General features: G+C 43.6%; 2 protein-coding genes across 8 annotated transcripts; one reads left to right on the top strand and one right to left on the bottom strand.

Annotated features, from left to right (window-relative positions):
• The first annotated feature begins 71 nt into the window (after nt 1-71).
• GMPR2 (guanosine monophosphate reductase 2) lies at nt 72-6,732 on the top strand. 2 transcript variants are annotated; one of them, XM_066344009.1, is made up of 11 exons: nt 72-266; nt 641-754; nt 1,246-1,365; nt 3,378-3,461; nt 3,631-3,804; nt 4,649-4,730; nt 4,822-4,928; nt 5,113-5,155; nt 5,808-5,967; nt 6,164-6,323; nt 6,465-6,732. In XM_066344009.1, the coding sequence occupies exons 2-11, from the start codon at nt 668-670 to the stop codon at nt 6,474-6,476; spliced, it is 1,029 nt and encodes a 342-aa protein (XP_066200106.1). In that variant the 5' UTR covers nt 72-266; nt 641-667; the 3' UTR covers nt 6,477-6,732. The 2 variants fall into 2 exon arrangements, with proteins under 2 accessions (XP_066200106.1, XP_066200105.1); XM_066344008.1 differs by having other exon boundaries at nt 6,164-6,732.
• Nucleotides 4,937-9,918, bottom strand: TINF2 (TERF1 interacting nuclear factor 2). 6 transcript variants are annotated; one of them, XM_066344005.1, is made up of 9 exons: nt 9,416-9,918; nt 9,165-9,269; nt 8,944-9,045; nt 8,766-8,864; nt 8,601-8,670; nt 7,945-8,407; nt 7,789-7,856; nt 7,593-7,681; nt 7,238-7,461 (listed from the first exon to the last, which is right to left on the bottom strand). In XM_066344005.1, exons 1-9 carry the CDS (start codon nt 9,605-9,607, stop codon nt 7,276-7,278), a joined length of 1,374 nt encoding a protein of 457 aa, XP_066200102.1. In that variant the 5' UTR covers nt 9,608-9,918; the 3' UTR covers nt 7,238-7,275. The 6 variants fall into 6 exon arrangements, with proteins under 6 accessions (XP_066200104.1, XP_066200102.1, XP_066200100.1 ...); XM_066344003.1 differs by having other exon boundaries at nt 8,574-8,670; XM_066344004.1 differs by having other exon boundaries at nt 8,757-8,864.
• Nucleotides 9,919-21,987: the final 12,069 nt, after the last annotated feature.

Raw genomic sequence — 21,987 nt, forward strand, 5'->3', positions numbered from 1 at the left:
TCATTCCAGGAGGTAGCTGCGCGCGTTTCACCCTGGGAGTTGTAGTCACCCGTCCCTCGAATCCAATGGCAACCTCAGTGTGTGAACTCTGTTAACCAGAAGCCCTTGCACGGCCTCCGCCGAAGCTGGAATTCCTCGGTTAATCGTTCTTGCCGGCAAGTAGCGGAACCTGTTGGCGTGGCCCACAAGGCTCAGCGGGGCTGCACGGTTAGTTGCTAAGCAAGAGGCACTTCGGTCAACTGTCACCTTGGCCACGGCGACAGGAAGTGAGTACCCCTATTCCGGAAACTGGTTATAGGACTCCTATTTTTTTCTCGCTCCCAAGTCACCCTCTTACCTCGTTACTTTTTTGCAGTAAGAGGGAAAAGGGAGAGTAGTGGGATAAGGAATGTACCTTTTTAGGGTCACTCACGACTCCATTCCAGTTCTCCCCCCGTGGGATGGAGACACCGAGGGTAATCGCAACCGTGGGAGGGGTCGGTGGTGACAGTTTTCAGGGACCGACCACGCCTCAACCAATGTATTGCCTTTCCACAATTTAAGCGAGGAGATGAGTTCTGCCCCCAGCCCTACCAGGGCGTTAAGGCTTGTTACTGATTCAGCTACCCCTTTATGTCTTTTCTTACCTTCTAACCTTCAGATTCGTTGCGACGCCGAGGCCCTCGCCATGCCTCACATCGACAACGACGTCAAACTGGACTTCAAGGATGTCTTGTTGAGGCCCAAACGCAGTACCCTTAAGTCTCGAAGTGAGGTGGGCCTGCTTCCCCTGGTAGATCAGGACTGAGAAAGATTCCTGGTCCTTTTCCTCATTCAGTACTGTTTATATGGGTTTTTTTGTTTTGTTTTGGAGACAGAGAGAGAGTCAGAGAGAGGGATAGACAGGGACAGACAGGAATGGAGAGATGAGAAGCATCAATCATTAGTTTTTCGTTGTGCGTTGCAACACCTTAGTTGTTCATTGATTGCTTTGTCATATGTGCCTTGACTGAGCTGGAATTCCTCGGTTAATCGGGGCTACAGCAGACCGAGTAACCCCTTGCTCAAGCCAGTGACCTTGGGTCCAAGCTGGTGAGCTTTTGCTCAAACCAGATGAGCCCACGCTCAAGCTGGCGACCTCGGGGTCTCAAACCTGGGTCTTCGCATCCCAGTCCAACGCTCTATCCACTGTACCACTGCCTGGTCAGACTGTTTATATGTTTTGATGAATTACGTAAATGCTCAGTTTCCTGTTCACATCTGCAGGTGGATCTCACAAGATCCTTCTCATTTCGCAACTCAAAGCAGATATACACTGGGATCCCCATCATTGCTGCCAATATGGATACTGTGGGCACCTTTGAGATGGCCAAGGTTCTCTGTAAGGTAGGACTTCTTTTATGCCGCTCCTTCAACGGTGTCCAGCCATGTAGGCAGGCTGCAGTTATTTACATCCCTAACCCTATTGCAGGCCAACTCTGGCAATTAACAGTCCAGACTCCAGATGGTCTTATTCACTATTTTCTGCAGTACTAAAGCCATGTGAGTTAATGAGATTTGATTGTAAGTTTTGCCCCAATTTTTTTCTGATACATATACAAAACTTAACCTTTTCTGCTGTCCAGCAGTTTATATCCCTTGCCAACTTCCCCAGCACCCAGGTCACCTCCTCCAAATCACATGCATCATTCCAGTTACCCAGTTGTTGGGAAACTAAGCATTCACTGTTTTACTGCAGAAACTAATTACAGTTTGAGCATTCAAAAGTTCCTAACTAGGAGAGAAACTTATTAATTTTATGGCTGTCCTTTTAAAAAATATATTCTTCTAGGTTCCTGGGAGTTCCTGGGATGTGCTAAAAAATGGGACATGTTTTTTCTTATATACAGGTTATTGTTCACTGTCAAAATAGAAGATGCTACTCTTGTCATATTTCCTGCTTCTATACTTGTAGCTGAGGTTTAGTTACTTTGGACACTCTGAGAACATATGCACTTTTCTGGTTAATCCGTATGGTCCTGGTTGATGGATTCTGCTGCTTGTGACTGTGTTAGCTTTAAGGACTTCATCTCCCTCTATTTTTGATTGCTGTAAGTGTTTGTGGAATGTCTGTTGTAATTTCTCTGAGGTTGATAGTGATTGTTTTAGAACAATTGTATTGCTGTTGCTTATTGTCCTCCTGCCCTGTCGTGTTGAGGAATGGTGAATCTGACTTCAGTGTTAACAGATATGCTGTAACACGTGGAACTTATGGGCAATGTCTTAATGTTCTGTGTTGAAACTGGCTTTTCAGTACTGCTGATGAGTGCTAAAGAAATTAGATTTTTGTGATAGAGCAAAGTCTCACAGTAATAATGAAAAGATTGGATGCACGCATGCATATTTTTCTAGATCTCTAGCTTAGTATGTAATTGGTTGTGCTTATACCACACTATGCCAGTGTATCTCCAAGGTATGTTGGCCTTGAGTGATTTTTCTTTCAGTATGTTGATGGCACAGTGTTGCTGAGAAAGCAGAATTCAATACCAGCTAGGTAGTGTTGATGATGATCTCTGATTGAATATATAACAATACTACTTCCTTACTGCTGCCTATGACTTCCTTGGATTTCTTGCCAGTTGCAAGACTTGTGCTGCCTTAATCAACTGCTGTGTCATCTGCATGCCTGCACTTTTAAAGCACAAACACCAGCATTCACAGTGGCCTTTGAATACCTTTCTCAAAATATTAGGATATTGTTTGCAATTTTTTTAGCTAGGAAATATAAGTCTAATAATGTCATTATATTCTTGAACTTGGTTGACTAAAATAGACTGAATGAAGTAAACTTTTCCAGTTAGTGCATGTCTCAAGAAAATTTGTCCTTTATTGCAATGGAGATGGAGAAAGGATGGGGCAGCACCTTTTTGGCTCCATTAACCTTAAAGCCTAACCTTTTGTGATCATTTACCTACTGAGTTACTCCAGGTAAATTGAAGATACCAAAATAGGTTAGGTCTTCTACTGGGTTACCATAGGAGGAGCTAAATCAATGTGGACACTGGCTCTGTCCAGCATCTTTATGGTTCTTTCTTGGCTTCTGCTTGTACCACGGCACCAATATCTTTTACTAGTCAGAAGCATATTATGTGCTGGCAGGTGAATCCAAACCAGATAACTTACTACTTTGGTTGGAGTGTTGACATTACTTAGGGTTAAAAAAAAGTCCTACTTAGGATTTGTAGGGAGACTAATGGTTGAACTAAAAATCCCAGCTCAACCTTTTAAGTTTTTCCAGTTTCCCTTTCCTGACTTCAGTCCTTTTCTCCCTCAGATAGAATGGTATAAAAGTCTATTTCAAGAAAAAGAGGCCCTAATAAAGTTCTCTTCCTTCTGATGGCTCTCTTTCTTCTCCTCAGTTCTCCCTCTTCACTGTTGTCCACAAACACTACAGCCTCAAGCAGTGGAAAGAGTTTGCTCTCCAGAATCCTGACTGTCTTGAGGTAATACTGGTCCTCCCCAATCCCTTCCTTATCCCATTTTTCCAGGAATCTTTTCTTGGCTTCCTGGGGGTCAACCCTTACCTCCTCACTCGTGCTGGCTGTTCATCAGTCATTTGAAACATGCCGCAGGCTAATGCCTTCCCTGCCAGTGCCCTTGTTTCTCCCACAGCATCTGGCTGTCAGCTCAGGCACAGGATCTTCCGACTTTGAGCAGTTGGAACAGATCCTGGAAGCTATTCCCCACGTGAAATATGTATGCGTGGATGTGGCAAACGGCTACTCTGAGCACTTTGTTGAATTTGTCAAGGATGTACGGAAGCGCTTTCCTGAACACACCATCATGGTATGTTTCTATTACCCAGTGGTTGGTATAGTCCTCTCCTTCCACTCTTTTGTGCCACTCCATTTTTGTTACATCAGTTGAATTTTCCTCTGCTGCACTGTGACTTTCCCGGTCTGCTGAATCATGTCACTGAGTGGCATGATTATTCATGGTTCCAGGCTTAAAATATTTATTGGTCATTGCAATCTCTGACCCTTGTGATACAATCTTTGTAAATCCAGTGTTCCTGAGATCACTCTCCAAACCATGATGTGTTTATGCATTCTACACACCTGGGATACATATATACCTACCTACTGAAATGGACATGGTACTACAGTCCTATTAAAGAGACCACATGCAACAATGTTTTTTACAAGTTCAAGGGAGTGATGACCAGATCTCATTTTCTTCACAGCATTAAGGGATCTTTTATGTCCATCAGAAATGAGTATAGCTATGTAGATGGGTATTTAGCGTACATACATTACCATGTCTTACCCCTTTCCCTAAGCCAGAGAGGTTTTATGACATAACAGCTTAAGGGCAGGATATGTTTGGGTCTCATGTTAGGGAGGGGGAGATAAATACACTGTAAATCAGATTTAACCTTGGTTTAGTTGGTCCACAGCTTTACCCTAGTGCAACAGTGACACTGGCCACTAATCCCCTTACCTCAACTGTGGAAGCAGGGTCCTTTGACTGGGCTAGTCTAAATGTTCTCAGACAGCCCAGTAGAGGGAACCCAGGTACTCTTTTTTTGTAACAATGGTGGAAGGTCTTGGTCCAGGCATGCTATATATGAAAGCACACAACCTCCTCTGTTTCTGACCCTAAGGATGCTGTTTTGATTGCTCTGTCTCAGGCGGGGAATGTGGTAACAGGCGAGATGGTGGAAGAGCTGATCCTCTCTGGGGCTGACATCATCAAAGTGGGAATTGGACCAGGTAAGTTGGCTCATTGGGGGCCATTGACAACCTCTTCAGTGGCAAATCCCTATGGAGCACTTCACTGTCATCCTTGTCACCTTCCTCTCAGGCTCTGTGTGTACCACCCGGAAGAAAACTGGAGTGGGATATCCACAGCTCAGTGCAGTGATGGAGTGTGCAGATGCTGCTCATGGCCTTAAAGGACACATCATTTCAGTAAGGCTAAAGGGCAGGGTAGGGTATGAGGCTGCCAAACATCTGGATTTCTGCTGGGTATGGAAGCTCTGATAGGGGTGGATCAGGACTCCTGGGTTCCTGTCAACTTTGAGGTGGGCTATTGGGACATCACTGAGAGGGCTTGGGAAATCCATGCTCTCTTCAGTTGCTTCTTACTGTGCAGGATGGAGGCTGCAGCTGTCCTGGGGATGTGGCCAAGGCTTTTGGTAAGCACACTGGGAGGGCACAGGAGGAGGATCCTATGGAAAAGCATGAGTCACCTTTGAGGGTCTAGGATCAGGCTGAGAAAGCCGTTCAAATTCTTTCAAAATATGAACTCATGGGCCCTTTAGGGCCTGTGGTGTCATATGGAGTAAACCAGCTGAGACTCTGATATGGACTGTCCCAAGTCCGTATCATCTGTGCCAGGACCATCTGCACCATTTCCTGGACTATTGGACAATGTAAATGTCTAAAACCTTAGACTTCAAAATCCAACTCTGGAGAGTGGAGCTACAGATCTGAATTTTTTATAGCTTCGCAGGTGATCTTTGCTCACACTAAAGCTGGAACACTTGAAGTGAGTCTTGTGCAGATGGGCACAGTAAAAAGAAATGACCAGAAGACGGCAAAAGCAGCAAAAAGGAGAAAAGCCAGGCAGAGCATCTCTAGTGGCTTTTTAAAATTTTTTGGAGAAGTCAGGCTCACTGAGGAATAGAGGCCAGGGCAGAGCAGAGGCCTGTGTGGGCTGTGGACCAGCTAGGGACACAAAACTAAGATGCTGGAATTGTTAGGGCTGAGAATTTGGTGTGAGTTATTGAGGGTGGGTGGGCATGTGGACACCGGGCCCAGACTCGTCTCTTTCCCCCTCATTGATAGGGGCAGGGGCTGACTTCGTGATGCTGGGTGGCATGCTGGCTGGGCACACTGAGTCAGGTGGTGAGCTCATTGAAAGGGATGGCAAGAGATACAAGCTCTTCTACGGAATGAGTTCTGAAACAGCCATGAAGAAGTATGCTGGGGGTGTTGCCGAGTACAGGTATGTGCAGAGGCCCAGCAGCTAAGGGTTCTTGGAAGATGTGACTAAGTAGGGTGGTGGCAGAACTCAGGGCTTCTGGGAGATGGATGGTATGGTTCTTGGGAGTAAGTAGTGAACAGGGTTAAATGCTAGAGACTGAGTTAGAGTTACTGGGCTTAAGGAATCCAGAAGGTAAGGAAAATTTTCCTCCCCTAAGGGCCTCAGAGGGACAGACAGTGGAGGTGCCCTTCAAAGGGGATGTGGAACATACCGTCCGAGACATACTTGGAGGCATCCGTTCCACATGTACCTACGTGGGAGCAGCTAAGCTGAAGGAGCTGAGCCGGAGAACAACCTTCATCCGTGTCACCCAGCAGGTGAACCCAATCTTCAGTGATGTGAACTAGGCCTGCGCAGTTCTGCCCTCCCAAGCCACCAGCGCTACACCACAGGGCCTCCCACGCAGGCCCCTCACTCATCCCAGCTACTCTATTACTTGGTCATCTTCCTCCTGAGAGGTCCAGCAGTGATGCTGTACTTCTCTATCTGCACCCACAAAATGCCCAGGACTCTCACTGGGAAGGAAGCAAGGAAGGCAGCCTGAGAAAATGAGGTTAAGATCACCAAATGGGAATCTGGGGACGCAGCTCCTGAAGATTATTAAAAGGAAAAGATACTGATACATACCTAAGTGTTTTATATATGGCCATGGTCTTAGGAGGTAGGCTTTTAGAATCATGTTTTGCTAACCAACTTCATTAAATAGTATCTTTGAATATCTAAAAACCTCAGAAGTGTTTACATACTTTAAGTATATCTATAAAGAGGGATCCCGTGACTAAAGAGATTCTGGGGCTTTGCACAAGCCTGGCATCTGGGTGCGGCTCCCTGGGCAGGTGGAGGTAGAGGTGGCACTGACCCAGTGGAGTCAAGGACAGTGATTACATTTCCCATGAAGTATCTCCATTCTGGTGCTGCCACCTCCCAAGTAACCTGGCAACATGAGAATTTACAGAGCATATACGCTGGCATCAGGACACAGAGATATTTTCCAAATAGCTAAAAGAAATTTCTCATTCAGGTTCTCAGCCCTGGTAATCTTTCTGGCACATCTGAACACTTTCCAAAGGAAGTAAAAGGGCAAAGGGGCTCTTTTTAGCCCTGGAGAGGCCAGTTCTGTTTCTAAGGAATGATCTACACTGACCTTACAAAAGCTTTAATTCCCCTCCCTCACACCAGCAGTGTTTTAACAAACCCAAAGTTATTAAGCATTACAAATTTTGGCAATGTGTTCAGGCAACCTAAGCCTGGGTTTCCATTTTATTCCCACTAAACTGCCTGTAGAGGTGAGGAGGAGGGAGACAGGCAGGATGCAGAGGGCATTCCAGTCCTATCAGAGGAGTCTACATGGTCATGGGGAGGGACAGACACAGCACTGGGGCTAGGAGGGAGGTATTCATAGAAGGTGGGGATTAGGGTGTCAAACTTTGTCTTCTCATGGTTTTCCAGAGACTCCTGCAGAGAAGGGAGCAGGGAGATCCTATCATCAACATTCCCTGAATCCTCAATATTCTGGAGAATGGGGGTTTCTGTCTTGTTCTGTCCCATCCCCAGCCTTCCCCAGCTTTCTGTTCCTCCCTACTCACCATTCCTTCCCTCTCGCCCTCTTCCTCATCAGAGTCCAAGACCAAGTCCCCTATGGTAATGACAGGGCTGCACTGAGATGGAGGACACACTGCATGAAGGAAACCAGAGTTAAAGTGCTCTTCTAGGTGAACATAGGTCCTCAAGAGGCCCCAAGAGAGGAGGCTGTCTGATCCATTCCTGACTTGGCATACCTACCTGGATTCTTGGCCTTAGGAGGTGATAATGACAGTCTCAGGGGTTCCAGGGGACAATCCCAGCAATTCCTGGGGTGGGAGCAAGCAGAGAAGATAAGGTGAAGGGAAAGTAAGCAAGGAATATACTGCTAGTGGGAGAAGCAACTGTTCCACTCACTCCTTTTGCTCCGAGGTAGACAAGTCACCTAGGTTCTCCTTCACAGCCCTTCCACCCAGGGTCTGGGATGAACTCCTTGACTTCACAGTGGAGGTTGCTCTTGTGGTGACATCACCTGCTGGAACCGTCACGTGTGTCCCTTGTTCCTCCCTGTTCTCAGGTTCAGATATGACCTGGGTTGGTGAACCCAGATTCCTAAAGGGGAATAGCATGACTGTGGGGCGCTCCTTGCGGCCTACCCTAGTGGATTTCCACTGGGACTGGGTTCTTCTCTGTCCTAGAGGTGCCAGATTGAAGTGGTGGCCAGCCAGAGGTTCTGGGTGCTTTCTTGAGGCTGGTCCCTGAGGAGGGTGTGGGCCAGGCGTGGCTTTTGGCAGAGGATGGTGGAGTGTTGGTCTTGGTTGCTGAGGAGGACTGGGCTCCATGGGCTCTGTCACATCCATTGAATTAGTAACAGAGCACTCTAAAAAGAAAACAATGTTCCTTACAAAGAGAACAATCGTAACGCATCGACTCAGTTTCTTGTGTCTAGGAACCATGTTACCCTTCTAATGGGTTGGTTGTCTCAAAAGGTCTCAGGCTAAATACTCCAGCCCTAAATTCCTAATTCTCCCAGATGATTCTGGTACCTGGAAGTGGCCATCCCATGTCCATACCATACTGGCTCAAAGCAAAAGAAGTAGTGACAGAAACTCCAGGCTGCATCCACTTCAGCACATCCTGAAGCTGTGGGCAGAGAGAGAGGCATGAAGACGACAGTCCTTGATCTGACCACCCTGCCCTCTGCCCTCTGGGTTTCGCCCCAGGAAAACCTGCTGTGCCTGTGGTGTAGGAAGTGCTTTTTCCAGCTGACACAAGTATTCAAAAAATAGCTTTTCCATAGCAGCCAGAAAGGGCTCCCCATACTCTTGTTCAAGTTCCTGCAGAACAGAAAAAAGCAGGTCAGAAGAGGACTAGAGAAAATAGCCACATCATAGCTTCCAAATCTGCTATTCTCACCTGCAACTTCCAAGCAAAATCCACAGGGGCTTCTGCCAGCTGCTTCACCTGCTGGCAAAAAGCTTCCTGTGCCTCTGAGATCTTCTTCAGATCCTGCTTTGTCTGTTGAAGGTACAGAAGGCAGAGAAGTTGGGAGCACCAAGATCCAGTGGCTAGGAAGAGGAGGAACTTTGTTGCACCAAGGGTTAACTGGGGGCGGAACTGTTGCAGGGATTACTCACAGCTTTGGGGTCCCGCACTACAGGTCCAGACTCTGGAAAGTGCTGATGCAGGACATTCAGAACCTGAGCCCAAGGCCGGCCCTGGAGGATCAGTTCCACCACCATCTGTGAAGGGTACTAAATTCAGAATCCCCACTTTGGGGCAAGCTCCCTTTTTGCAACCGGTCCCACCCCCAAATGGTCTGCCCCGGTCTGGTTTTTGCACCTACCCCTTCCCTTCTACCTTTTCCAAGTCCCACTGGCCCTAATACCTTCGCCTTTAGACCCATACACAAGCGTTCGTGGTGGCGGTAGCGAACCAGGCCAGGGGCAGCAGCGCGAAGGGATCGCAGAAACTCCAATACTCGCGGGAAATGTTCCACGCGACGTCTGCGCACTACTAGCCAGCTGGCAGCAGCTGCAAAGCGCAAAGCAGCGGGACCGGCCCCCGGGGGCGTAGACATGGCCCCGGCGCTGCCCCGGGGGCAGTACTTAGGGTTCTTTCCTCTGAGTAGAAGGCTTTCTGACTCCACCTAGGGGCGGAGCTTCCGGTGGCCCTCAGCGGCTGACTTTTCGGTGGGGGCCGTATATCCCGCGATCGGACTCAGGGCCCTTCCATAGGCCACCAGAATTTTGGAGGTCTCCCACGTGGACAGGAGCCTGAGTAGAGTATCTGGCCGTCTCAAATAGCAGCACGTCGTTCGCTCTGCTTCAAACGGCGCGGTCGTCTCGAACAAGAGAACTACCACCTTCCGCTCCTGCGACCGGTTTTCTTGCCCGGGGAAAGGGGAGTAATGTATAACCAATAGGGCGTCGGCCCAGGGAAACGTGACGTTGCGTCATAAGGCCACGCCCCAGAGGGTTCGGCACTGACTTCCGCCACACTATTTTCCCCAAGCTCTTTCTGTCAGGTTGATTGGTCCGTTGCTAGGTACCTTGACGGCTGGTTTGGGCCCTCCGACGCCTGCCTTTTCTTTGCGGAGCCTGCATAGAAGTCACGTTCCTCTCTGAGGCTTGGCATTCTAGTTTACGGAGCCGGATCATGCCGCTTGTCCTCTCCATTAGCATCACCCACTGAAATACGATTCCTTAAATCCCGGTACCCAAACCATCACTGCAAAGCCTTCCGGGGTAGCACATCGCTTCCACTAAGAATTCAACTGTTTCTTTTACAAAGCAGGAGAGGGCGCCATCTTTTAAAAGTTGAAAAGATACATCAGATTGTTAACCTGGTTTTCTCTGGATGGTGACACTAGCACTGTAGATAATTTATGTGCTTCTTTCTTTCTTTCTCCTTTCTTTCTTTCTTTCTTTCTTTCTTTCTTTCTTTCTTTCTTTCTCCTTTCTTTCTCTCTCTCTCTCTCTCTCTCTCTCTCTCTCTTTCTGTATTGTATACTTAAAAAATTTTTAAATATAAAAATTTCCTTTTTCGAATTTCTGTTGTGTGCTTACTTCAGACAGACCCTAATGTAATTGACTGTTTTACTCGTCTGTCTCCTTGTCAACCATCCTGGTTTACTTATTTCTAACTGTTTTATTAGAACAGGAAAAAATATTGTTTTTCCTTTATTATTATTTTTTATAATTATTATTATTTTTTTAATAATTTTATTTTATTTTATTTATTCATTTTAGAGAGGAGGGGGGGAGAGAGAGAGAGAGAGAGAGAAGAGAGAGACAGGGGGAAGGAGCTGGAAGCATCAACTCCCATATGTGCCTTGACCAGGCAAGCCCAGGGTTTCGAACCGGCGACCTCAGCATTTCCAGGTTGATGCTTTATCCACTGCGCCACCACAGGTCAGGCTATAATTATTTTTTTTAATTAAGGGAGGCAGAGAGACAGACTCCTGCATGTGCCCCTACTGGGATTCACCCGGGAAGCCCCTACCAGGGATGCTCTGCCCACCTGGGACCATTACTCCATTGCTTGGCAACTGAGTTATTTTAGTACCTGAGTAGAGGCCATCCTCAGCTCTAGGGGCCAACTTGCTCGAATGAACCATGGCTATGAAAAGTGGGAAAGAGAGAGGGGTAAGGGGGGAGAAACAGATGGTCGCTTCTGTATGCCCTGACCTGAATGGAATCCCGGACTTTCACATGCTTGGCAGATGCTCTACTGCTGAGCAAACTGGCCAGAGACTATTTTTTCCTTTTAATTGAATTTATTGGGATGACCCTAGTTAACAAAATTATACAGTTTGTATCTACTTATTTACATCTCCAAGTACAGAACCTGGCACACAGTGTATACTCTTTGTTGGTCTAATAAGTTACCTGGCCTGGCTGCATTGTAGGGTTTTAGTGAAACTACCGTTTGCATGAGCTATATCTCTTTTCCTAGAGTCATGGTTCCCATATCCTTTCCTGTCTCCACCCAAGGTCTGAGGTGATCCACATATTCAACTGCCCATGGGACATCTAGTTGAAGATCCCCAAAGTACCCAAATTGGACATGAATAAAATTCTAGTTATCTTCCTTTTAATTTTACCTTTATTCTTTCCGTAAAGTTCTTCCTTTATGTAGACCTGAAATTCGGACCTATATCATTTTCCTTCTTTCTGAAAAAATGTCTTTAACATGTTTTGCAAGTCAGGTCTCCTGGTGACAAATTTCCTTAATTTTTGTTTATCTGAGAAAGTTTTTATTTCTCTTTCACTTTCAAAAGTTAATTTTGCTGGATACAGAAGTCTAGGCTAGTGGTTTTTCTTTCTTTCAACATGCTAAATGTTTCATTCCACTTTCTTCTTACTTGCATGCTTTCTGAAGAGAAGTCTGATGTAATTCTTATCCTTCCTCCTCTATAGGTAAGGTGACCCCCCCTCCCTTCCCACCTTCTACCCTCCCTGCCAGGCTTTAAGATTTTCTCTTGGTGTTTTATTTTTGCAGCTTGAATATGATATGCCTAGGTGTAAATTTTATTTATTTTATTTATCCTGCTTGGTGTTTTCTGACTTCCTCCCTCTGTGCTTGGTGTCTATCAATTTTGGGAAATTCTTTGTCACTATTGCTTCAAATATTTCTTATGTTCCTTTTTTCTCCTCCTGGTATTCTCATGTGTATTCTACGTCTTTTGTAATTGTTGTACAGTTCTTAGATATTATTTTCTCTTTTCCTTTGCATTTCAGTTTTGGAAATTTCTAGACACTTATTCAAGTATACAGATTCTTTCCTTAGCCATGCTTATCTATTGATCAGCCTGTTAAAGGCACTCTTCATTTCTGTTACATTGTTGTTTAATTCTAGCATTTTCTTTTGATTCTTAGTTTATATTTCTCTGCTTTACTATCCACCTGTTCTTACATGTCCACGTTTTTCCATTAAAGCCCTTAACATATTGGTCATAGTTTTTAATTCCTGGTCTGATCATTCCAATAGCTCTGCCATATCTGAGTCTGGTTCTGATGTTTGTGATCTGTATCCTCAAAGTGTAATTTTTGTCTTTTATGCCTTGTAGATTTTTGTTGAAAGTTGAATGTACTGGTAAAAGGAACTGAGGTAAATAAGCCTTTAGTGTGAAGGTTTATGCTTACCTGGACAGGAGTCTGTCTGTATTGTTTACTGTAACTGTAGGTACCAGAGGCTAAAATTTCCTGTGGTGTCATTATTGTCTCCCCTGTTGTTTGAGGGGCACTCTGGCACTGTCTTAAATAAGGTCTGAGATGTGCAGGTCTTTCCATTGTATTCCTCTGTTACTATCTGGGTAGATCACCATAACATTGACTGTAAGGAGGGAGTGAAAGGAGTTCTGAGGACCAGTGGGAATATGAAGTCAAGATGGAGAAGTAGAGGAACAAAGGGGATTTTATAATGTGATTTTGACTATTACATGTTGGAGCAGTGGTCAGATTAAGAAATTTTGTAGTATTTATTTATTTATTTGGTTATTTATTTATTGAGGGAGAGAGCCTGACTGTGGTGGTACAGTGGATAAAGTTCCAACCTGTAATGCTGAGGTCACCAGTTCGAAACCCTGAGCTTCCCTGGTCAAGGGACATATGGGGATTAATGCTTCCTGTTCCTTCCCTCTTCTCTCTCTCTCTCCTCTCTAAAATGAATAAATAAAGTCTTTAAAAAAGAGGGAGAGAGAAAAAAGAGAAGGGAGAGAAGGAGGGAGGAAGAGAGTGAGAGAGAAGCATCACCTCATCATTGCTTTACTTTAGTTGTGCATTGATTGCTTCTTGTACATGCCTTGACCAGGGATTAGACCCGTGACCTAAGACTGAAGGTGAGCGAGAGATCCCTTGTTCAAACCAGTGACCTTGGGCTTGCCTGAGACCATTGGGCTCAAGCTAGCAACCTTTGGGCTCAAGCCTGAAACCTTGGAATCATGTAAATGATCCTATGCTCAAGCTGAGAGCCTGTGCTCAAGGGGAGTGGTAACCTCAGCATTCCAGGTTGAAGCTCTCTCCACTGCACCACCACCAGTTAGGCTGTAGTATTTATTTATTTATTTATTTATTTATTTAGTTAGTTAGTTAGTTAGTTAGTTAGTTAGTTAGTTAATTAAAAAGAGGATGTTTAACATGGAGAGGGTATAGAATTGAAGATTCTATATTTTGACTCTGAAAATTGTGTGTGTGTGTGTGTGTGTGTGTGTGTTCTTGTTCCATTGACTCTATCTGGCATAAAGAGCTCTTTCTGACATTGAATTTATGGAAAAAATAAGGCTTAACTATGGTTTACATCATTACAATCTAAAGATATTTCCAAGGTACAGGGACAAACTTGGCTCCATACAACCACAGAAAGTTTTTACTAAAGTGGCAGTGGCACTTAATACATGTTAAGGTTATTCCTGTGGGCCTGCACAGGACCTTAGGTCCTCAACAAAGAATCTATAGCAGTGTACTCTCAAGACAATCAAGCTAAATCTGAGAGGCTGTAGTGCTCTCTGAATATGTAGCTATGGAGGGACAGGCTCCTCCGTGCTAAAACAGGTCAGTGGCTTATTGAGTGAAATGTAATCTGTCCAGTCAATACTGAGGTGCTATGAATGAGAGGAAATCTATTGCCAAACCCCAAAGATATTGTTCCCATCAGAGAAAAAGTTATTTCTTGTGAACTACATATCCTTCCATTTCTTACAGGAAATTCAGCTCCATTATGGCATTATAGGAACACCGTCATATATATGATCCTTCATTGACTAAAATGTCATTATGTAGCATATGACTGTTGTCTTGTTTACACTTTTGGGCTCCCTTTTGCCACAAAATCTTTATTCAGGCTGTTTCTTTTGCCTGGAGTTATCTCCCTTCCCTCTCTGCCTATCCTCTAGGGCAGTGGTCCCCAACCCCCAGGCCATGGACTGGTACCGGTCCGTGGGCCATTTGGTACCAGTCCGCAGAGAAAGAATAAATAACTTACATTATTTCCATTTTATTTATATTTAAGTCTGAACAATGTTTTATTTTTAAAAAATGACCAGATTCCCTCTGTTACATCCGTCTAAGACTCACTCTTGACGCTTGTCTTGGTCATGTGATACATTTATCCATCCCACCCTAAAGGCTGGTTCGTGAAAATATTTTCTGACATTAAACCGGTCTGTGGCCCAAAAAAGGTTGGGGACCACTGCTCTAGGGTCACCTATTTAGGTAGAGCTTTCCAAACCAACACTACCAGTCTAGGTCAAACACCTTCACTGTAAACTTCCGAGCTATTGACTCTCCTTTGTCTCAAGCACTTATTCATTTAATATTTCTTTCTCAGATTCTAAGTCCAAGGCAGGAGCTAGGCTTATCCTATGTTATAGCACTTAGCACATTGCTTGGCACATGTCATCAAATATACGTTAAACAGGTGAAGGAATGGGTCCTTTGGCCATTGGCATGACTGAACCCTGCCAGTCAGAGAATCTGAAAATATTTTGGTTCAACTGTGGACAAAAATCCCCTTCTGGAGTGGACCTTAGAACAGCTAAAGCTAGCCATTATTTTTATTTTATTTTAAAATAATTCATTTATTACACAGTAATTATTCTTTCAAGTCAAAATTTCATAGTTATTTATTTTTGAACTACTGTTTATTAACATAATATAAATATTTTCTTTTATTTTTATTTATTTTTCATGTCTCTTCTCATGTTGCTAGTGACTTTCAGTTGATTGTTTCAGACTGCATGACTGTAATAGTTAAAACTGCCATTCTCTCTCTGGCTTTAGGACATTGTAACATTTTGCCAACTCCAGCTGACAAATCTTTAGTTCAGGTAATATTTCCTTGAATCTAACTACTCTGTTTCCTTCCAGAGATTGAAGATCTTTAGTTTTCCATGTTTACTTTAGCTTAATATTAATCACATTGAACTAGAGTCTTCTGCTTATTTTGTATGCCTCAGAGTATGGGTAAGGTCTTATTCACTCTCAACATTCCTAGTCTGAGTCTAAACTAAATTATCAGTACAGTGTGAGGTTTCATATGTACAATTATTTTTATAAAGGTTTATAGACAATACATTACAGAATCCAAATGAGAAGCTTATTCCAATAGTATATGTTGGTACAATACTGCAAGAATAATAAGTTGTTGATATCTTAGGTTAGTAGTAATGTGAAAGGACACATTTTATTAACAGTTTTTTTTCTTTTGAGAGGAGGGGAGATAGAGAGAAAGACTCTTGCATGTGCCATGAATGAGCTCCACATGGGAACCCCTATCTGGAGTTGATGCTCAAATCAATTGGCTATCCTCAGCACCCAGTGCCATGGTCAAACCGAACCACTGGCTGCACGAGAGGGAAAGAGAGAGAAAAGGGAGAGAGGAAGGGGAAGAGAAATGGTTGCTTCTCATGTGTGCCCTGACTAGGATTGAACCTGGGACTTCGCATGCCAGGCTGACACTTCAACCACTGAACCAACCTGCTGGGGCCTTTCAACACTTCTGACCCTCAGTTTCCTTCTCTTTGTAATTAAACTAAGTACAAAAAGAAAAAAAATAATTTACTCGTGGACTAAAAGAAATCAAGTTTTGCATATTTAGTGATTTCAAGTCATCAAAATTTTGTGAATGATGTATGCAATGAACAGGTCTCTTTGAGATACTAATTTCATGTTCTTTGAATATATACTCAAAAGTGGGATTGCTGGCAAGTAGACTGTAAAGCCAGCAGCCAGGGCCACCATCAGAGCAGCCCGGCCCATGCAGGTTCACATTGGATTCGGACAGTCGGTAAAGAAACAACGGAGCCACAAACTGGTGGGCCATAGTCTTTAATCCTAGCTTGCACCCGGTGGGCAAGTAAAAACACACACTGGACTCCAAAACCCACTCACATTCAGTGCTCACAAAGTTACTGACTTATCCAGGTTTCCTAGAATCAAAGGTTTCTAGCTCACCAGACTTATTCACCTCTGTTCCCCATCTCCTTCCTTCTCCAGCGTCAAACTGCACAAACTGGCCTCTCACTCAACACTCCACCATCTTGGCTGCTTCTCCTGGCCTACTCCACATGGCCTCCTTCTGCTCTCTGCTCTGCTCTCTCCTCTAATGATAATCTCAGGAATCAAGAGAGCAAGCTCCTATTCTGCCCCTATTTTATAGTGTAGCTTCACAACGTTTAATCCAATATACAAAATAGGGAAGTCTCTAATACAAAGTCACTTTTCTGAGTCATGATGGGATTGTACCACCCCACATCAAAAGGGGTGGGAGAGGCTTAATCCCAAAACCAAGCCCCAGGCTACAAAGATCCTGCCTGCCCACAGAGACACACATTAATTTCACCTGGGCAATGCCATCTTTAACAAAGTGAGCATAATATATTTTATCTGCCCAACAATCCACCCCTATGCTCACTTTACTATCCACAATCTACATCACCGGCATCCCCGTGCAAGGAAATTGGGCACATTACACAAATTACAACAACATTAGCCATTATTTTTAAAATTAACATTTAAAATCAATATCACTTAAGGGTGGCAAGACTGGTTCCCTTCAATTTCAAATACAAGCAATTACATTATTAAGTTGCCCATTTGGGGTAAAAGAGAGAAAAAGGAAGAGAAATACAAGATGTGATAGAGAAGACAAAGACAAAGAACCAGGTAATACCTTAACTGATGCAGTATTGGACCAGAGAGAGGTACAGAGAGAGCAGGGCAAAGAGAGGAACATCTGCTCCTGTGTGTGCCCTGACTGAAAATCAAACCAGCAACCTCTGCACTTTGGGATGATGCTTTAACCAACTGAGCTATCTAGCCTTGGCTGCATGTGATTTTCATAGAGAGATTCTACTCTTTACTACCAAATTGGTGAACTTCCCTATTAAAGATGAGGACAGATGCACCAAAGAGATTCTAAGATGGCCACGGAGTAGGTGGACATGCCAAATGCCACCTCCCAGGACTAAATTGGATTACAAAATAATTTAGAAACAATCATCTTGAAAAATCAACTTTGGATTAAACAAAGAGAAGTCCATAACCAAGGGTCACAGAGGAAGCCACAATGAAACTGAAGACTCTGTGGGAAGACCTGGCAGCTGCAAGAGTAGGTGGAGCAGCTGAAAAATGGAGGTCAATCTTATAGAGCCTGGGATGTTTACAGAGCTGATGTCATCTCTAAGTAGGAGGAAGCTGATTCTTATTCACAGGTTCCCACAGTACCCAGGCACAGGAAACACAGACACAAACAGTGAACAGAGCAGTAGCTCCAGAGAGGTAGTCCATGGCAGGTTAAAACAATGGCTGATGCCAACCCAAGAAGACCTAAAACAAACACAACCAATAGTGGGTGGCAAACAATATCAACCCTAGACTCAGCTAACTACACAAGCAGCACACACAAAGAAGGAGTCCAGCTGACACCAGACACTGGAGAATAAATACACCCAACAGGACAGACACTGTACAGTCTAATACACATGATCAAGGTTGACCCTTAGAGCCAGCCAGCCTGAAGGAATAACCGCACCCACAAAAGGACCAATTGCATTCCATACTCACATACAACAGGAGGGAAAATAGTAACCTCAAGAAGCATTCCTGGAGCAAGGAAATCAGGTGGTCTAGAGATCAGTACCACTGAACCCATCTTCCTCATAAAGACTCAATGAATTTCAAAGTCAGAGAGTGCTACCTAATACACAGACAAAATGGGCAAATAAAGAAATATGACCCAAATGAATCAACAAGAGAAATACCCAGAAAAAGAACTAAATAAAATGGAAGTAACCAAACTACCACACACAGAGTTTAAAATAACAATTTTTAGGATGTTCAAGGACCTTAGAACAAAAATAGATAGTCATAATGAGTACCTAAATAAAAAGATAGCAAGCGTCAAAAAAGGACATTGAAATCATAAAAAAGAACCAGTCAGAAATGACAAATACAATGTTAGAAATGAAGACTGCACTAGAAGGAATCAACAGCAAGCTGGATGACGTGGAGGATCAAATCAGCAATTTAGAGGAAAAGATAAATGAAAGCACAGGAGCAGAGCAGCAAAACAAAAGAGGCTCTAAAAGAATGAGGAAACTGCCTGACCAGGCGGTGGCACAGTGGATAGAGCGTTGGACTGGGATGCAAAGGACCCAGGTTCAAGACCCTGAGGTTGCCAGCTTGAGCACGGGCTCATCAGGTTTGAGCAAAAGCTCACCAGCTTGGACCCAAGGTCACTGGCTCAAGCAAGGGGTTACTCAGTCTCCTGAAGGCCTGCGGTCAAGGAACATATGAGAAAGTAATCAATGAACAACTAAAGTATCACAATGCACAATGAAAAACTAATGATTGATGCTTCTCATCCCTCTATTCCTGTCTGTCTGTCCCTGTCTATTCCTCTCTCTGACTCTCCCTCTGTCTTTGGGGAAAAAAAAAAAGAATGAGGAAACTCTAAGAGATCTGTGTGACAACATGAAGAGAAACAACATCTGCATCATAGGAGTTCCTGAAAGAGAAAAGAACAAACAAGGGGTCGAGGATCTGTTTGAAGAGATCATAGCTGAAAATTTTCCTAAATTGCTGAAGGAATAACTCACACAAGTTCAAGAAGCACAGAGTCCCATTATAGAGGAACCCCAGGAGACCTACACCAAGACACATCATAATAAAAGTGCCAAAGTTAAGAAACAAAGAAAGAATACTAAAAGCTGCAAGAGAAAATCAGGTAATTACCTACAGAGGATCCCCATAAGAATGACATCTCTCTTCTCAACAGAATCAAAAATTTCCTTGAGCCTGACCAGGCGGTGGTGCAGTGGATAGAGCATCAGACTGGGATGTGGAAGACCCAGGTTCGAGACCCCGAGGTCACCAGCTTGAGCATGGGCTCATCTGGTTTGAGCAAAAATTCACCAGCTTGGACCCAAGGTCGCTGGCTCAAGCAAGGGGTTACTTGGTCTGCTGAAGGCCCGCGGTCAAGGCACATATGAGAAAGCAATCAATGAACAACTAAGGTGTCGCAATGCGCAATGAAAAACTAATGATTGATGCTTCTCATCTCTCCGTTCCTGTCTATCTGTCCCTATCCCTCACTCTGACTCTCTCTCTGTCTCTGTAAAAAAATAAAATAAAATAAATAAAAATAATTTAAAAAATTTCCTTGAAACAAGTGAAAATCAACATACAACTCAAAATCTATGGGGCACAGCAAAAACAGTCCTGAGAGTGAAGTTCATGACATTACAGGCATACCTTAAGAAGCAAGAAAAAGCTCAAATAAACAACCCAACCCAGCACCTTATAAAGAACTAGAAAAAGAACAACAAATACAGCCTAGAGAAAGTAGAAGGGAGAAAATAATAAAGATCAAAGCAGAAGTAAATGACATAGAGGCTAGAAAAGACAATACAAAAAATCAATGAAACCAAGAGCTGGTTCTTTGAAAATGGTAAACAAGATTGAAGAACCTTTAACCAGAATCACCAAGAAAAAGAAAAAGGGGACTCAGATAAATAAAATTAGAAATGAGAGTGGAGAAGTAAGAACTGACACTGCAGAAATAAAAAGGATTGTAAGAAAACACTACGGGCCCTGGCCTGTTGGCTCAGTGGTAGAGTGTCGACCTGGCGTGCAGGAGTCCCGGGTTCGATTCCTGGCCAGGGCACACAGGAGAAGTGCCCACCTGCTTCTCCACCCCTCCCCCTCTCCTTCCTCTCTGTCTCTCTCTTCCCCTCCCACAGCCAAGGTTCCATTGAAGAAAAGTTGGCCTGGGTGCTGAGGATGGCTCTATGGCCTCTGCCTCAGGCACTAGAATGGCTCTGGTTGCAACAGAGCAATGCCCCAGATGGGCAGAGCATCGCCCCCTGGTGGGCATGCCGGGTGGATCCCAGTCGGGCACATGCGGGAGTCTGTCTGACTGCCCCCCGTTTCCAGCTTCAGAAAAATACCAAAAAAAAAAAAAAAAAAAAGAAGAAGAAAAGAAAACACTATGAAGATCTATATGCCAAACAATTGGACAATCTAGGTGACATGGATAAATTCCTAGAAACATACAATCTTCCAAAACTCAATCTAGAAGAATCAGAAAACCTAAACAGACTGATTACAACAAATGAAATTGAAGCAGTTATCACAAAACTCCCAGCAAACAAAAGACCTGGACCAGATGACTTCACAGGTAAATTTTACCAAACATTCAAAGAAGAACTAACACCTATCCTTCTCAAGGTATTTCAAAAAATTCAAGAGCAGAAAAGACTTTGAAGCTCCTTTTATGAGGCAAGCATTGTCTTCATTCCAAAACCTGGTCAAGACACTACAAAGGAAGAAAACTATAGGCCAATATCCCTGATGAGCATAGATGCTAAAATTCTCAACAAAATATTAGCAAACCGGATCCAGCAATATATCAACAAGATCATACATCATGATAAAGTGGGATTTATTCCAGGGAGGCAAGAATGGTACAATATTCATAAATCAATAAATGTGATTCATCACATAAAATGAAGGATAAAAACCACATGATAATTTCAATAGATGCAGAAAAAGCATTTGATAAAATCCAGCACCCCTTTATGATCAAAACTCTCAGCAAAGTGGGAATACAGAGAACATACCTCAACTTAATTAAGGCCATATGTGACAGACCCACAGCCAACATCATACTCAATGAGCAAGAAATGAAAAACAATCCCCTTAAAAGCAGGAACAAGGCAGGGGTGCCCCATTTCACCACTCTTACTTAACATAGTTCTGGAAGTGCTAGCCACTGCAATTAGACAAGAAGAAATAAAAGGCATCCAAATTAGAAAAGAAGAAGTAAAACTACCATTATTTTTTTAGAAGATTTTGTCAGTTTATTTTTTTTTTAATTTTTTAATTCATTTTAGAGAGGAGAGAGAAAGGGAGAGAGAGAGACAGAGAGGGAGAGAGAGAGGAGAGAGAGACAGAGAGAGAAGGTGGGGAGGAGCTGGAAGCATCAACTCCCATATGTACCTTGACCAGGCAAGCCCAAGGTTTCAAACCGGCGACCTCAGCATTTCCAGGTTGACACTTTATCCACTGCGCCACCACAGGTCAGGCTAAAACTATCATTATTTGCTGATGACATGATAATGTACATAGAAAACTCTAAAGTCTCAGCCAAAAAACTACCAGACCCGATAAATGAATTTGGTAGGGTAGCAGAATATAAAATTAATGTTCAGAAATCAGTGTCATTTTTATACACCAACAATAAACTGTCTGAAAGAGAAATTTTTTTTGAAAGAGAAATGAAGAAAACAATCCCCTTTACTACTGCAGCAACAACAAAAAAAATTAAGTACCTAGAAATAAATTTAACCAAGGAGATAAAAGACTTGTACTCAGAAAGTGATAAAACATTGAAAAAAAAATCAAGGAAGATACAAACAAGTGGAAGCATATACTGTGTTTCTGGATAGGAAGAATAAAC

The sequence above is a fragment of the Saccopteryx leptura genome, chromosome 6 (genome assembly GCF_036850995.1).
Source record: "Saccopteryx leptura isolate mSacLep1 chromosome 6, mSacLep1_pri_phased_curated, whole genome shotgun sequence".
In the NCBI taxonomy this organism is placed as follows: domain Eukaryota; kingdom Metazoa; phylum Chordata; class Mammalia; order Chiroptera; family Emballonuridae; genus Saccopteryx; species Saccopteryx leptura.

Coding starts and splice junctions, on each gene's coding strand:
- GMPR2 (XM_066344008.1), top strand. CDS start 668: ATGCCTCACATCGACAACGACGTCAAACTGGACTTCAAGGATGTCTTG. Junction 755..1,245: donor CCCTTAAGTCTCGAAGTGAG/GTGGGCCTGCTT, acceptor TCACATCTGCAG/GTGGATCTCACAAGATCCTT. Junction 5,968..6,163: donor GGGGGTGTTGCCGAGTACAG/GTATGTGCAGAG, acceptor TCCTCCCCTAAG/GGCCTCAGAGGGACAGACAG.
- TINF2 (XM_066344002.1), bottom strand. CDS start 9,607: ATGTCTACGCCCCCGGGGGCCGGTCCCGCTGCTTTGCGCTTTGCAGCT. Junction 9,270..9,415: donor GTATGGGTCTAAAGGCGAAG/GTATTAGGGCCA, acceptor TACCCTTCACAG/ATGGTGGTGGAACTGATCCT. Junction 8,865..8,943: donor ATTTTGCTTGGAAGTTGCAG/GTGAGAATAGCA, acceptor TCTGTTCTGCAG/GAACTTGAACAAGAGTATGG.